The 13,812-nt window shown below is 46.6% G+C and overlaps 1 protein-coding gene across 5 annotated transcripts in view; it reads right to left on the reverse strand.

Moving 5' to 3' along the window:
- LOC139377009 (CSC1-like protein 2) overlaps positions 1-13,812 on the reverse strand; it is a 79,983-nt gene that overhangs the window by 21,283 nt on the left and 44,888 nt on the right. For all 5 annotated transcript variants that reach the window (XM_071120068.1, XM_071120069.1, XM_071120067.1 and 2 more), the window contains 4 exons: positions 9,752-9,832; positions 9,121-9,244; positions 7,245-7,378; positions 5,619-5,756 (listed from right to left, as the gene is read on the reverse strand). In XM_071120068.1, coding sequence (XP_070976169.1) covers positions 5,619-5,756; positions 7,245-7,378; positions 9,121-9,244; positions 9,752-9,832 — 477 coding nt within the window. The remainder of the gene's footprint in view (positions 1-5,618; positions 5,757-7,244; positions 7,379-9,120; positions 9,245-9,751; positions 9,833-13,812) is intronic.

The raw sequence follows: 13,812 nt of genomic DNA on the forward strand, positions 1-13,812 counted from the left end.
GTCATGCGCCTTTTACTGAGGAGTGGCCACTCTACCATGAAGGCCTGATTGGTGGAGTGTCCTTCTGGAGGGTTCTCCTATCTCCACAGAGGAATTCTGGAGCTCTGTCTAAAACCATTCTTGCAATAAAGGCCTTTGGAAAATCATATTAAATGTGATATATCGCCCAACAATACTTCACATACATACAGGACTGAGCCTGACGCCTAGTGATGGTGCCAGATTACCGCCTCAGCCTGTGAGGTAATTTGATACTGGCACTCAGCAGTTGGATAATCATCTAGAGGGAAGAGAGAGACGTTTGCTCTAAAGTGGATGGAAATTGAATTACCCCAAGCTCTTAGATACTTAGAGGTGATTCTCTACATGTATCAAAGTCAAATAAATTCCCACAGGTACACTATTAACATCTGGCATAGGTGATGTCATCCTGACACACTCACTGAGTTAAGAGCTGTTCCAACCAGAACACAGTCCACAGTCTGGTGGTGACATCAGAACACAGTCCACAGTCTGGTGGTGACATCATAACACACTCCACAGTCTGGTGGTGACATCATTACACAGTCCACAGTCTGGTGGTGACATCATTACACAGTCCACAGTCTGGTGGTGACATCATAACACACTCCACAGTCTGGTGGTGACATCATAACACACTCCACAGTCTGGTGGTGACATCATAACACACTCCACAGTCTGGTGGTGACATCATTACACAGTCCACAGTCTGGTGGTGACATCATAACACAGTCCACAGTCTGGTGGTGACATCATAACACAGTCCACAGTCTGGTGGTGACATCATAACACACTCCACAGTCTGGTGGTGACATCATAACACACTCCACAGTCTGGTGGTGACATCATAACACAGTCCACAGTCTGGTGGTGACATAACACAGTCCACAGTCTGGTGGTGACATAACACACTCCACAGTCTGGTGGTGACATCATAACACACTCCACAGTCTGGTGGTGACATCATTACACACTCCACAGTTTGGATGTCTGGTGGTGACAACATAACCCACTGAACTCCCCAGAGAGGAAACTAGGTACATTAATCTGTGCTGTGATCTGTATTTGTTATGGATCCCCATTAGTTCCTGCCAAGGCAGCAGCTACTCTTCCTGGGGTTTATTATGGATCCCCATTAGTTCCTGCCAAGGCAGCAGCTACTCTTCCTGGGGTTTATTATGGATCCCCATTAGTTCCTGTCAAAGCAGCAGCTACTCTTCCTGGGGTTTATTAAGGATCCCCATTAGTTCAGGCCAAGGCAGCAGCTATTCTTCCTGGGGTTTATTATGGATCCCCATTAGTTCCTGCCAAGGCAGCAGCTACTCTTCCTGGGGTTTATTATGGATCCCCATTAGTTCCTGCCAAGGCAGCAGCTACTCTTCCTGGGGTTTATTATGGATCCCCATTAGTTTCTGCCAAGGCAGCAGCTACTCTTCCTGGGGTTTATTATGGATCCCCATTAGTTCCTGCCAAGGCAGCAGCTACTCTTCCTGGGGTTTATTATGGATCCCCATTAGTTCAGGCCAAGGCAGCAGCTACTCTTCCTGGGGTTTATTATGGATCCCCATTAGTACCTGCCAAGGCAGCAGCTACTCTTCCTGGGGTTTATTATGAATCCCCATTAGTTCAGGCCAAGGCAGCAGCTACTCTTCCTGGGGTTTATTATGGATCCCCATTAGTTCCTGCCAAGGCAGCAGCTACTCTTCCTGGGGTGCAGCAAAATGAAGGCAGTTATATAATTTTAAAAACATTACAATACAGGCCACTCCACCACGAACCTACAGTACAAAATCCATGTGTACGTGTGTCTATAGTGTGTATGTTATCGTGTGTGTGTATGCATGGGTCTGGGCCTGTGTTTGTGTCTCTACACAGTCTCCGGTGTTCAATAGGGTGTATTTTTTTTTATCTGTTTTTTTAAATCAAATTTTACTGCGTGCATGAGTTCCAGTCATGGGACTTGTGTACATCCAAGGGCCAGCCGTGCTGCCCTGTTCTGAGCCTATTGCAATTTTCCTAAGTCCCTCTGTGGCTCCTGACCACACGACTGAACAGTAGTCCAGGTGCAACAAAACTAGGACCTGTAGAACCTGCCGTGTTGATAGTGCTGTTAAGAAGCCAGAGCAGCGCTTTATTATGGACAGACTTCTCCCCATCTTATCTACTGTTGTATCAATATGTTTTGACCATGACAGTTTACAATCCAGGGTTACTCCAAGCAATTTAGTCAACTCAACTTGCTCAATGTCCACATTATTCATTACAAAATTTGTTGAGGTTTAGTGAATGATTTGTCCCAAATAAGCTTTTTAAATATTTCGGACTAACGTATTCCATGCCACCCATTATGAAACTAACTGAAGCTCTTTGTTAAGTGTTGCAGTCATTTCAGTCGCTGTAGTAGCTGATGTGTATAGTGTTGAGTCATCCACATACATAGACACACTGGCTTTACTCAAAGCCAGTGGCATGTCGTTAGTAAAGATTGAAAAAAGTAAGGGGCCTAGACAGCTGCCCTGAGGAATTCCTGATTCTGCCTGGATTATGTTGGAGAGGCTTCCATTAAAGAACACCCTCTGTGTTCTGTTAGACAGGTCACTCTCTATCCACAATATAGCAGAGGGTGTAAAGCCATAACACATACATTTTTCCAGCGGCAGACTATAAGCGATAATGTCTAAAGCCACACTGAAGTCTAATAAAGTGGGTGTGAAAATATTTCTATCATACATTTCTCTCAGCCAATCATCAGTCATTTGTGTAAGTGCTGTGCTTGTTGAATGTCCTTCCCTATAAGTGTGCTGAAAGTCTGTTGTCAATGTGTTTACTGTAAAATAACCATATCTGGTCAAACACCATTTTTTTCAAGAAGTTTAACAGGCTGATTGGTTGGCTATTTTTGCCAGTAAAGGGGGCTTTACTATTCTTAGGTAGCGGAATGACTTTAACTTCCCTCCAGGCCTGAGGGGACACACTTTCTAGTAGGCTTAAATTGAAGATATGGCATACAGGAGTGGCAATATTGTGTGCTATCATCCTCAGTAATTTTCCATCCAGATTGTCAGACCCCGGTGGCTTGTCATTAACGATAGACAACCTCTTCTACACTTACTTTACGGAATTCAAAACTACAATGCTTGTCTTTTAGAATTTGGCCAGATATACTTGGATGTGTAGTGAGCGTTCCTTGATTTCCAGCTTTCTCACATTCATTCCAATAGCAGAGTGATGAACGCGACTTGGAAGAATGGGAATTAGGGACTACAAAAATATTACCATTCCCACTAACCATTCCCACTAACCATTCCCACTAACACCACCATTCCCACTAACCATTCCCACTAACACCACCATTCCCACTAACCATTCCAACTAATACTACCATTCCCACTAACCATTCCCACTAACACTCCCACTAACACCACCATTCCCACTAACACTACCATTCCCACCTACATCAACAACATAGGAATCACGACAAAACGTATTGTATGACCTCTTACACACTATATCAGGCCCAGCCTGTCCTCTTATACACTATATCAGGCCCAGCCTGTCCTCTTATACACTATATTAGGCCCAGCCTGACCTCTTATACACTATATTAGGCCCAGCCTGTCCTCTTATACATTATATTAGGCCCAGCCTGACCTCTTATACACTATATTAGGCCCAGCCTGACCTCTTATACACTATATTAGGCCCAGCCTTTGGAACTGTGGTTTTCTTAGATATGGCTACTATATTGTGATCACTACATCCTATGGATCTGGATACTGCTTTCAAGCTAATTTCTGCAGTATTAGTAAAGATGTGATCAATTTAATTCCAGTACTGTTTGTAAATACCCTGGTAGGTTGACTGATAACCTGAACCAGGTTGTTTCTAACTACCCTGGTAGGTTGACTGATAACCTGAACCAGGTTGTTTCTAACTACCCTGGTAGGTTGACTGATAACCTGAACCAGGTTGTTTCTAACTACCCTGATAGGTTGACTGATAACCTGAACCAGGTTGTTTCTAACTACCCTGGTAGGTTAACTGATAACCTGAACCAGGTTGTTTCTAACTACCCTGGTAGGTTGACTGATAACCTGAACCAGGCTGCAGGCACTAGTTACAGTTTGAAGCGTTTTCTTGACTGGGCAGCTTGATGAATATTTAAATCACCCAGAAAATATACCTTTCTGTTGACACCACATATATTACCCATTTGGGGCGGCAGATAGCCTAGTGGTCAGAGCGTTGGACTAGTAACCGGAAGGTTGCAAGATCGAATCCCTGAGCTGACAAGGTCAAACTCTGTCGTTCTGCTCCTGAACAAGGACGTTAACCCACTGTTCCTAGGCCGTCATTGAAAATAAGAATTTGTTCTTAACTGACTTGCCTAGTTAAATAAAGGTAAAATAAATTAAAAAATATCAAGCATTTCACACGTTATACAGATGAACCTGTAGCCATATTACTTCAACAGTATTTAACATGAGATCGTCTCTAAGCTTCACAGGAATATAAATATATAAACATATATATAATATAACACCTCCACCTTTGACATTTCTGTATTTTCTGTAGATGTTATAACCTTGTATTGCTACCACTGTATCAAAGGTATTATCTAAGTGAGTTTCAGAGATCAGAATATGAATGTCATCTGTTTACAAGCAAGTTATTGATTTCATGAACCTCGTTTAAGCTACATATGTTAACGTGGGCCATTTTTTGCACTTTTCTGGGATGCTTGATTGTTTTCATTGGTAGACATGCTCATGTTGTTTATGTTAATGCAGGGTGGGCTGCACACAGTGGTCTTCCTACTAGGACACACCCCCTCAGTGGTCTTCCTACTAGGACACACCCCCTCAGTGGTCTTCCTACTAGGACACACCCCCTCAGTAGTCTTCCTACTAGGACACACCCCCTCAGTGCTAACAGTATAACTCTGGTTCATAGGCACATGATTACTGCATACAATAGCTGTAGGATCAGCAGAGGCATTCAGGGCCATAAATGAGGTTACTTACATTGTGTCTACCAACGCCCCTGGTATAATGTAGATGTACTGAAGCATTAAGACGACGGTAGGGATTAACTGAGCTGGACCTGGGTCATTGATAAATCATTGTCTCAACGCAGCCTTATAATGCTGTGAAAGGATCCTGGATCCTGCGTTACAATGGTAGGGATTAACTGAGCTGGACCTGGGTCATTGATAAATCATTGTCTCAACGCAGCCTTATAATGCTGTGAAAGGATCCTGGATCCTGCGTTACAATGGTAGGGATTAACTGAGCTGGACCTGGGTCATTGATAAATCATTGTCTCAACGCAGCCTTATAATGCTGTGAAAGGATCCTGGCTCCTGCGTTACAATGGTAGGGATTAACTGAGCTGGACCTGGGTCATTGATAAATCATTGTCTCAACGCAGCCTTATAATGCTGTGAAAGGACCTGGATCCTGCGTTACAATGGTAGGGATTAACTGAGCTGGACCTGGGTCATTGATAAGTCATTGTCTCAACGCAGCCTTATAATGCTGTGAAAGGATCCTGGAACCCAAATGATGATCCCATACTCTGTGTGTGTGTGTTCTCACCAGTAGACGTTCTGTGGGTCTGGTGCGTAGCCGACCGTCCAGGAATATGTGTGAAGGTGCTGGCTGAAGGAAGAAGACCTGGGTTCCCTCCGACAGTGACAGCCCTGACACTTACACGCATTGTAGTCCTTCAGGATACTGAACAGGGAAACATTTACAAAGATGCCTTGATTTATGGTTACAAAACACACAACAAGACCAACCTTGACTTCCAGCTTTCTCACATTCATTCCAATAGCAGAGTAACACTACCATTCCCACTAACACTACCATTCCCACTAACACTACCATTCCCACTAACACTACCATTCCCACTAACACTACCATTCCTACTAACACTACCATTCCCACTAACACTACCATTCCCACTAACACTACCATTCCCACTAACACTACCATTCCCACTAACCATTCCCACTAACACTACCATTCCCACTAACACTACCATTCCCACTAACACTACCATTCCCACTAACACTACCATTCCCACTAACACTACCATTCCCACTAACCATTCCCACTAACACTACCATTCCCACTAACACTACCATTCCCACTTACCATTCCCACTTACCATTCCCACTAACACTACCATTCCCACTAACATTCAAACTTACCATTCCCACTAGCACTACCATTCCCAATTACCATTCCCACTAACACTACCATTCCCACTAACACTACCTTTCCCACTAACATTCAAACTTACCATTCCCACTAGCACTACCATTCCAACTTACCATTCCCAATAACGCTACCATTCCAACTTACCATTCCCACTAACACTACCATTCCCACTAACACTACCATTCCCACTAACACTACCATTCCCACTAACATTCCAACTTACCATTCCCAATAACGCTACCATTCCAACTTACCATTCCCACTAACACTACAATTCCCACTAACACTACCATTCCCACTAACACTACCATTCCCACTAACACTACCATTCAAACTTACCATTCCCACTAACACTACCATTCCCACTAACACTACCATTCCAACTTACCATTCCCAATAACGCTACCATTCCCACTAACACTACCATTCCCACTAACGCTACCATTCCAACTTACCATTCCCACTAACACTACCATTCCCACTAACACTACCATTCCCAATAACGCTACCATTCCAACTTACCATTCCCACTAACACTACCATTCCCACTAACACTACCATTCCCACTAACACTACCATTCCAACTTACCATTCCCACTAACACTACCATTCCAACTTACCATTCCCACTAACACTACCATTCCCACTAACACTACCATTCCCACTAACACTACCCTTCCAACTTACCATTCCCACTAACACTACCATTCCCACTAACACTACCATTCCCACTAACACTACCCTTCCAACTTACCATTCCCACTAACACTACCATTCCCACTAACACTACCATTCCCACTAACACTACCATTCCCACTAACACTACCATTCCCACTAACACTACCATTCCCACTAAGACTACCATTCCCACTAAGACTACCATTCCCACTAACACTACCATTCCCACTTAACATCTCATTCCATTTATTTCCATCACAAATTCAAACATATACTGTCTCACTCTCTCACTGACACACACACACACACTCTCTCTCTTACATGGCGGTCATGGCTTCGTTCTGGAAGGTAACGAAGGCCATTCCCAGCGGTTTACTGTTGACCTTCTCTTTCTCCTTCCTGTACTCCTCCTTCAGCTTGGACTCCAGCTTGGTGTAGTAACTAACTGCCTCCTCCTGTAGAATAGATGGTTAGTTAGGGGGCTTCTAGCTTGGTGTAGTAACTAACTGCCTCCTCCTGTAGAATAGAGATGGTTAGTTAGGGGGCTTCTAGCTTGGTGTAGTAACTAACTGCCTCCTCCTGTAGAATAGAGATGGTTAGTTAGGGGGCTTCTAGCTTGGTGTAGTAACTAACTGCCTCCTCCTGTAGAATAGAGATGGTTAGTTAGGGGGCTTCTAGCTTGGTGTAGTAACTAACTGCCTCCTCCTGTAGAATAGAGATGGTTAGTTAGGGGGCTTCTAGCTTGGTGTAGTAACTAACTGCCTCCTCCTGTAGAATAGAGATGGTTAGTTAGGGGGCTTCTAGCTTGGTGTAGTAACTAACTGCCTCCTCCTGTAGAATAGAGATGGTTAGTTAGGGGGCTTCTAGCTTGGTGTAGTAACTAACTGCCTCCTCCTGTAGAATAGAGATGGTTAGTTAGGGGGCTTCTAGCTTGGTGTAGTAACTAACTGCCTCCTCCTGTAGAATATAGATGGTTAGTTAGGGGGCTTCCAGCCTGGTGTAGCCTAGCCCTCTGGGTTATGGGTTGGACACCTAGACCTCTGGGTTATGGGTTGGACACCTAGACCTCTGGGTTATGGGTTGGACACCTAGACCTCTGGGTTGGACACCTAGACCTCTGGGTTATGGGTTGGACACCTAGACCTCTGGGTTATGGGTTGGACACCTAGACCTCTGGGTTATGGGTTGGACACCTAGACCTCTGGGCTATGGGTTGGACACCTAGACCTCGGGGTTATGGGTTGGACACCTAGACCTCTGGGCTATGGGTTGGACACCTAGACCTCTGGGTTATGGGTTGGACACCTAGACCTCTGGGTTGGACACCTAGACCTCTGGGTTGGACACCTAGACCTCTGGGTTGGACACCTAGACCTCTGGGTTGGACACCTAGACCTCTGGGTTATGGGTTGGACACCTAGACCTCTGGGTTATGGGTTGGACACCTAGACCTCTGGGCTATGGGTTGGACACCTAGACCTCGGGGTTATGGGTTGGACACCTAGACCTCGGGGTTATGGGTTGGACACCTAGACCTCTGGGTTATGGGCTAGGGGTTGGACACCTAGACCTCTGGGTTGGACACCTAGACCTCTGGGTTATGGGTTGGACACCTAGACCTCTGGGTTATGGGTTGGACACCTAGACCTCTGGGTTATGGGTTAGGGGTTGGACACCTAGACCTCTGGGTTATGGGCTAGGGGTTGGACACCTTGACCTCGGGGTTATGGGCTAGGGGTTGGACACCTAGACCTCGGGGTTATGGGCTAGGGGTTGGACACCTAGACCTCGGGGTTATGGGCTAGGGGTTGGACACCTAGACCTCGGGGTTATGGGCTAGGACCTCGGGGTTATGGGCTAGGGGGACACCTAGACCTCGGGGTTATGGGCTAGGGGTCGGGGTTATGGACACCTAGACCTCGGGGTTATGGGCTAGGGGTTGGACACCTAGACCTCGGGGTTATGGGCTAGGGGTTGGACACCTAGACCTCGGGGTTATGGGCTAGGGGTTGGACACCTAGACCTCTGGGTTATGGGCTAGGGGTTGGACACCTAGACCTCGGGGTTATGGGCTAGGGGTTGGAAACATATCATAGACTCTCAGATCTCGGGGGTATTGGCTAGGGGTTGGAAACATATCATAGACTCTCAGATCTCGGGGGTATGTCTCTGGTATAATTTGAGATGCTCGTCCCACCTGCTCACAGCCCTTGATAATACAGCAGCAGAGATGACCACAGGGTTTGGGGTTGATCATGGTGGGGATGTGCTCCTTGGACTGCAGGTCTGTAAAGAACTTCTTGCTACGCGCGGTCTTCTTCCTGTTTACAGAACACATGACCATGTCACATGACAGCACGCATGATCATATCACATGACCAAATACACAAGAGGTCTCATCTTTGAATCTGTGCCATTATGGCGTCTGTGACACAGCACGGGCAGCGACGTTTAGGCCATCTCCATTTTAAAGTAGTCCATTTTTGTATTGTTCTTTGGTTGATAAAAGTGTAACGTTAATATTGACGAGTTACCGCCACTTGCAGTGCTGAAGTGCTGAAACAAATATTGTGTGATTTATATATAGTGGCCACTAGATGGCAGTGATATAGCTTAAAGCCATTTACAAACCATAATACCCCATTTGAAAAACAAAAGGATATCTGATCATTCGCTCCTAACCTATAGGAATCCCCACCAAGTTGACTACTTTAAAATGGTGGAATCCCTCAAATGGCAATGTCCATGGAAAAAACTGGTTATATCCAAGTTGCGTCCTATGGTATTGCTACAGACAGTGACACAGTCAAGCAGAGAAACGACTTTACCTTTCTGAGTTGAGCGACATCAGCTTGGCCACATCGTAGCAGATACGAGCCTCGAGAACACAGCAGTTTTCATAGGCCTGTCTGTACGGAGAGAGAGAAAGACAGACGGAAGAGACACAGAAGAGATGGGAAAGATTCAAGTTATAGAAACAGATAAATCTGTATGTAGAAGTCTACAGCAGGTCTTTCGAACTGGCTAAAGTCTCTCTGATGTCTCAGTACTATAATATATTGCCATTGAACAGACGCTTTTATCCAAAGCACCTTAATCACACGTCAATAATCCCCCCCCCCCCCCCCCCATGTGGTTTGCGCCTGCGGGAATTGAACCCACGACCCTTGACGTTTGCAAGCACCATGCTCTACCGACTGAGGAACACATGTATCACAGACACAGTAGAAATAGAATGACTAGAATGGGGGAGGTGTCCAACCCCTAGCCCATAACCCAGAGGTCTCAGACCACTGAATTTAGAGAGTACGCGCATAGGTACACTCAATTCGAACACAGGGCCGCCCAGCACAGGAGGTTAAAGGTTCTCCACCACTTTCCAACCTCATTATCTCCAACAGTGTCAACAAAAACAGAACGTTTCTATGTTTTGTAGGAAAAAAAATATGAAGTTCAAAATCTCTACCTGATGACATCGGCAAAAAGTTACACACACCATGACATCGGCAGTACTGTGGGGGGAGACAGGAAATGGACTAGAAGTTACACACACCATGAATTGGACTAGAAGTTACACACACCATGACATCGGCAGTACTGTGGAGAGAGACAGGAAATACCCTCCCTTGGACTAGAAGTTACACACACCATGAGATCGGCAGTACTGTGGAGAGAGACAGGAAATACCCTCCCTTGGACTAGAAATCCGTTGCTGGTTTTGAAAAATCAGTTTTTTAAATGTTTAATCCCACCCTGTGATGTCACAGAGAAGGATATATAGACTCTGGTTTGGTGCTGAGATAATGAACAGGAACATGCTGTGTTCATATATAGACTGGTTTGGTGCTGAGATAATGAACAGGAACATGCTGTGTTTATATATAGACTCTGGTTTGGTGCTGAGATAATGAACAGGAACATGCTGTGTTTATATATAGACTCTGGTTTGGTGCTGAGATAATGAACAGGAACATGCTGTGTTCATTTATAGACTGATTTGGTGCTGAGATAATGAACAGAAACATGCTGTGTTCATATATAGACTCTGGTTTGGTGCTGAGATAATGAACAGAAACATGCTGTTTTCATATATAGACTCTGGTTTGGTGCTGAGATAATAAACAGAAACATGCTGTGTTCATTTATAGACTGATTTGGTGCTGAGATAATGAACAGAAACATGCTGTTTTCATTTATAGACTCTGGTTTGGTGCTGAGATAATGAACAGGAGGTTGAGAAGTGGTGGAGTTGCCCTTGAATGTGAAAGGCGATGTCTGTTCTAGTCATTCTGTTTCTATGGTCACAGTGACCACAGCCACTAAACTGTACAGGACGACAACACGATGACAGAGAAGTGGATTAGATTCACATACAAAGCCTGTCAAATTGAGGACATGATGCAGCCTCCTTATTCTAGTGATCTAATGACATTTTATCATCTTCACTATTACAGGACTGTAATCCAATGACATTTTATTACATCAAAAACATTCAATAGGATGAATTACATTGGTTTCCTGTCCTAAGGTGTCACACATGGCTCTCTGTCTCTCTCTGAGGCTACTGGACAAACCTCTCGTGGGTCTCTCTCTGAGGCTACTGGCCAAACCTCACGTGGGTCTCTCTCTGAGGCTACTGGACAAACCTCTCGTGGGTCTCTCTCTGAGGCTACTGGCCAAACCTCACGTGGGTCTCTCTCTGAGGCTACTGGCCAAACCTCACGTGGGTCTCTCTCTGAGGCTACTGGCCAAACCTCACGTGGGTCTCTCTCTGAGGCTACTGGCCAAACCTCACCTGGGTCTCTCTCTGAGGCTACTGGCCAAACCTCACGTGGGTCTCTCTCTGAGGCTACTGGACAAACCTCACGTGGGTCTCTCTCTGAGGCTACTGGACAAACCTCTCGTGGGTCTCTCTCTGAGGCTACTGGCCAAACCTCACGTGGGCCTCTCTCTGAGGCTACTGGCCAAACCTCACGTGGGCCTCTCTCTGAGGCTACTGGCCAAACCTCACGTGGGTCTCTCCCTGAGGCTACTGGCCAAACCTCACGTGGGTCTCTCTCTGAGGCTACTGGCCAAACCTCACGTGGGTCTCTCTCTGAGGCTACTGGCCAAACCTCACGTGGGTCTCTCTCTGAGGCTACTGGCCAAACCTCACGTGGGTCTCTCTCTGAGGCTACTGGTCAAACCTCACGTGGGTCTCTCTCTGAGGCTACTGGCCAAACCTCACGTGGGTCTCTCTCTGAAGCTACTGGCCAAACCTCACGTGGGTCTCTCTCTGAGGCTACTGGCCAAACCTCACGTGGGTCTCTCTCTAGGCTACTGGCCAAACCTCACGTGGGTCTCTCTCTAGGCTACTGGCCAAACCTCACGTGGGTCTCTCTCTAGGCTACTGGCCAAACCTCACGTGGGTCTCTCTCTAGGCTACCGGCCAAATCTCACATGGGTCTCTCTCTCGGCTACTGGCCAAACCTCACGTGGGTCTCTCTCTAGGCTACCGGCCAAACCTCACGTGTGTCTCGGTCTCATCTCTCTCTAGGCTACTGGATGAAGTCTCTCTCTCTCTCTCTCTGGCTGAAGTCTCTCTCTCTCTCTCTGGCTGAAGTCTCTCTCTCTCTCTGGCTGAAGTCTCTCTCTCTCTCTCTCTGGCTGAAGTCTCTCTCTCTCTCTCTCACTGGCTGAAGTCTCTCTCTCTCACTGGCTGAAGTCTCTCCCTCTCTCTCTCTCACTGGCTGAAGTCTCTCTCTCTCACTGGCTGAAGTCTCTCTCACTCTCTCTCCCACTGGCTGAAGTCTCTCTCACTCTCTCTCTCTCTCACTGGCTGAAGCCTCTCTCACTGGCTGAAGTCTCTCTCTCCCACTGGCTGAAGTCTCTCTCTCCCACTGGCTGAAGTCTCTCTCTCCCACTGGCTGAAGTCTCTCTCTCCCACTGGCTGAAGTCTCTCTCTCTCTCTCTCTCTCACTGGCTGAAGTCTCTCTCTCTCTCTCTCACTGGCTGAAGTCTCTCTCTCTCTCTCTCTCTCTCACTGGCTGAAGTCTCTCTCTCTCACTGGCTGAAGTCTCTCTCTCACTGGCTGAAGTCTCTCTCTCTCTCACTGGCTGAAGTCTCTCTCTCTCTCTCTCACTGGCTGAAGTCTCTCTCTCTCTCTCTCACTGGCTGAAGTCTCTCTCTCTCTCTCTCACTGGCTGAAGTCTCTCTCTCTCTCTCTCTCTCTCACTGGCTGAAGTCTCTCTCTCTCTCTCTCTCTCACTGGCTGAAGTCTCTCTCTCTCACTGGCTGAAGTCTCTCTCTCACTGGCTGAAGTCTCTCTCTCACTGGCTGAAGTCTCTCTCTCTCTCTCTCACTGGCTGAAGTCTCTCTCTCTCTCACTGGCTGAAGTCTCTCTCTCTCTCTCTCCCACTGGCTGAAGTCTCTCTCACTCTCTCCCACTGGCTGAAGTCTCTCTCACTCTCTCTCCCACTGGCTGAAGCCTCTCTCACTCTCTCTCCCACTGGTTGAAGCCTCTCTCACTCTCTCTCCCACTGGCTGAAGTCTCTCTCTCTCTCCCACTGGCTGAAGTCTCTCTCTCCCACTGGCTGAAGTCTCTCTCTCCCACTGGCTGAAGTCTCTCTCTCCCACTGGCTGAAGTCTCTCTCTCCCACTCTCCCCCTCCCTCCCTCCGGCTGAAGTCTCTCTCTGACATTTCTCTGTCTCACAAGTATGGGTCTTCACTCCTTTACATGTGAAGAGACAGACGAGGCTACAGGAGAAAGAGGTATTTCTGGAACACAGGAAGAGCCGGTCGTCTGCCGGTGATGAACAACATTAGATTTAGTGTAATACTATTTGGTGATCTAGCCCCGACCCGGTTCCTCCCAGTGTGTGTCCCCCAGCCCCTCCTACAGCCTAACAC

The sequence above is a fragment of the Oncorhynchus clarkii genome, chromosome 20 (assembly GCF_045791955.1).
Source record: "Oncorhynchus clarkii lewisi isolate Uvic-CL-2024 chromosome 20, UVic_Ocla_1.0, whole genome shotgun sequence".
NCBI lineage: Eukaryota > Metazoa > Chordata > Actinopteri > Salmoniformes > Salmonidae > Oncorhynchus > Oncorhynchus clarkii.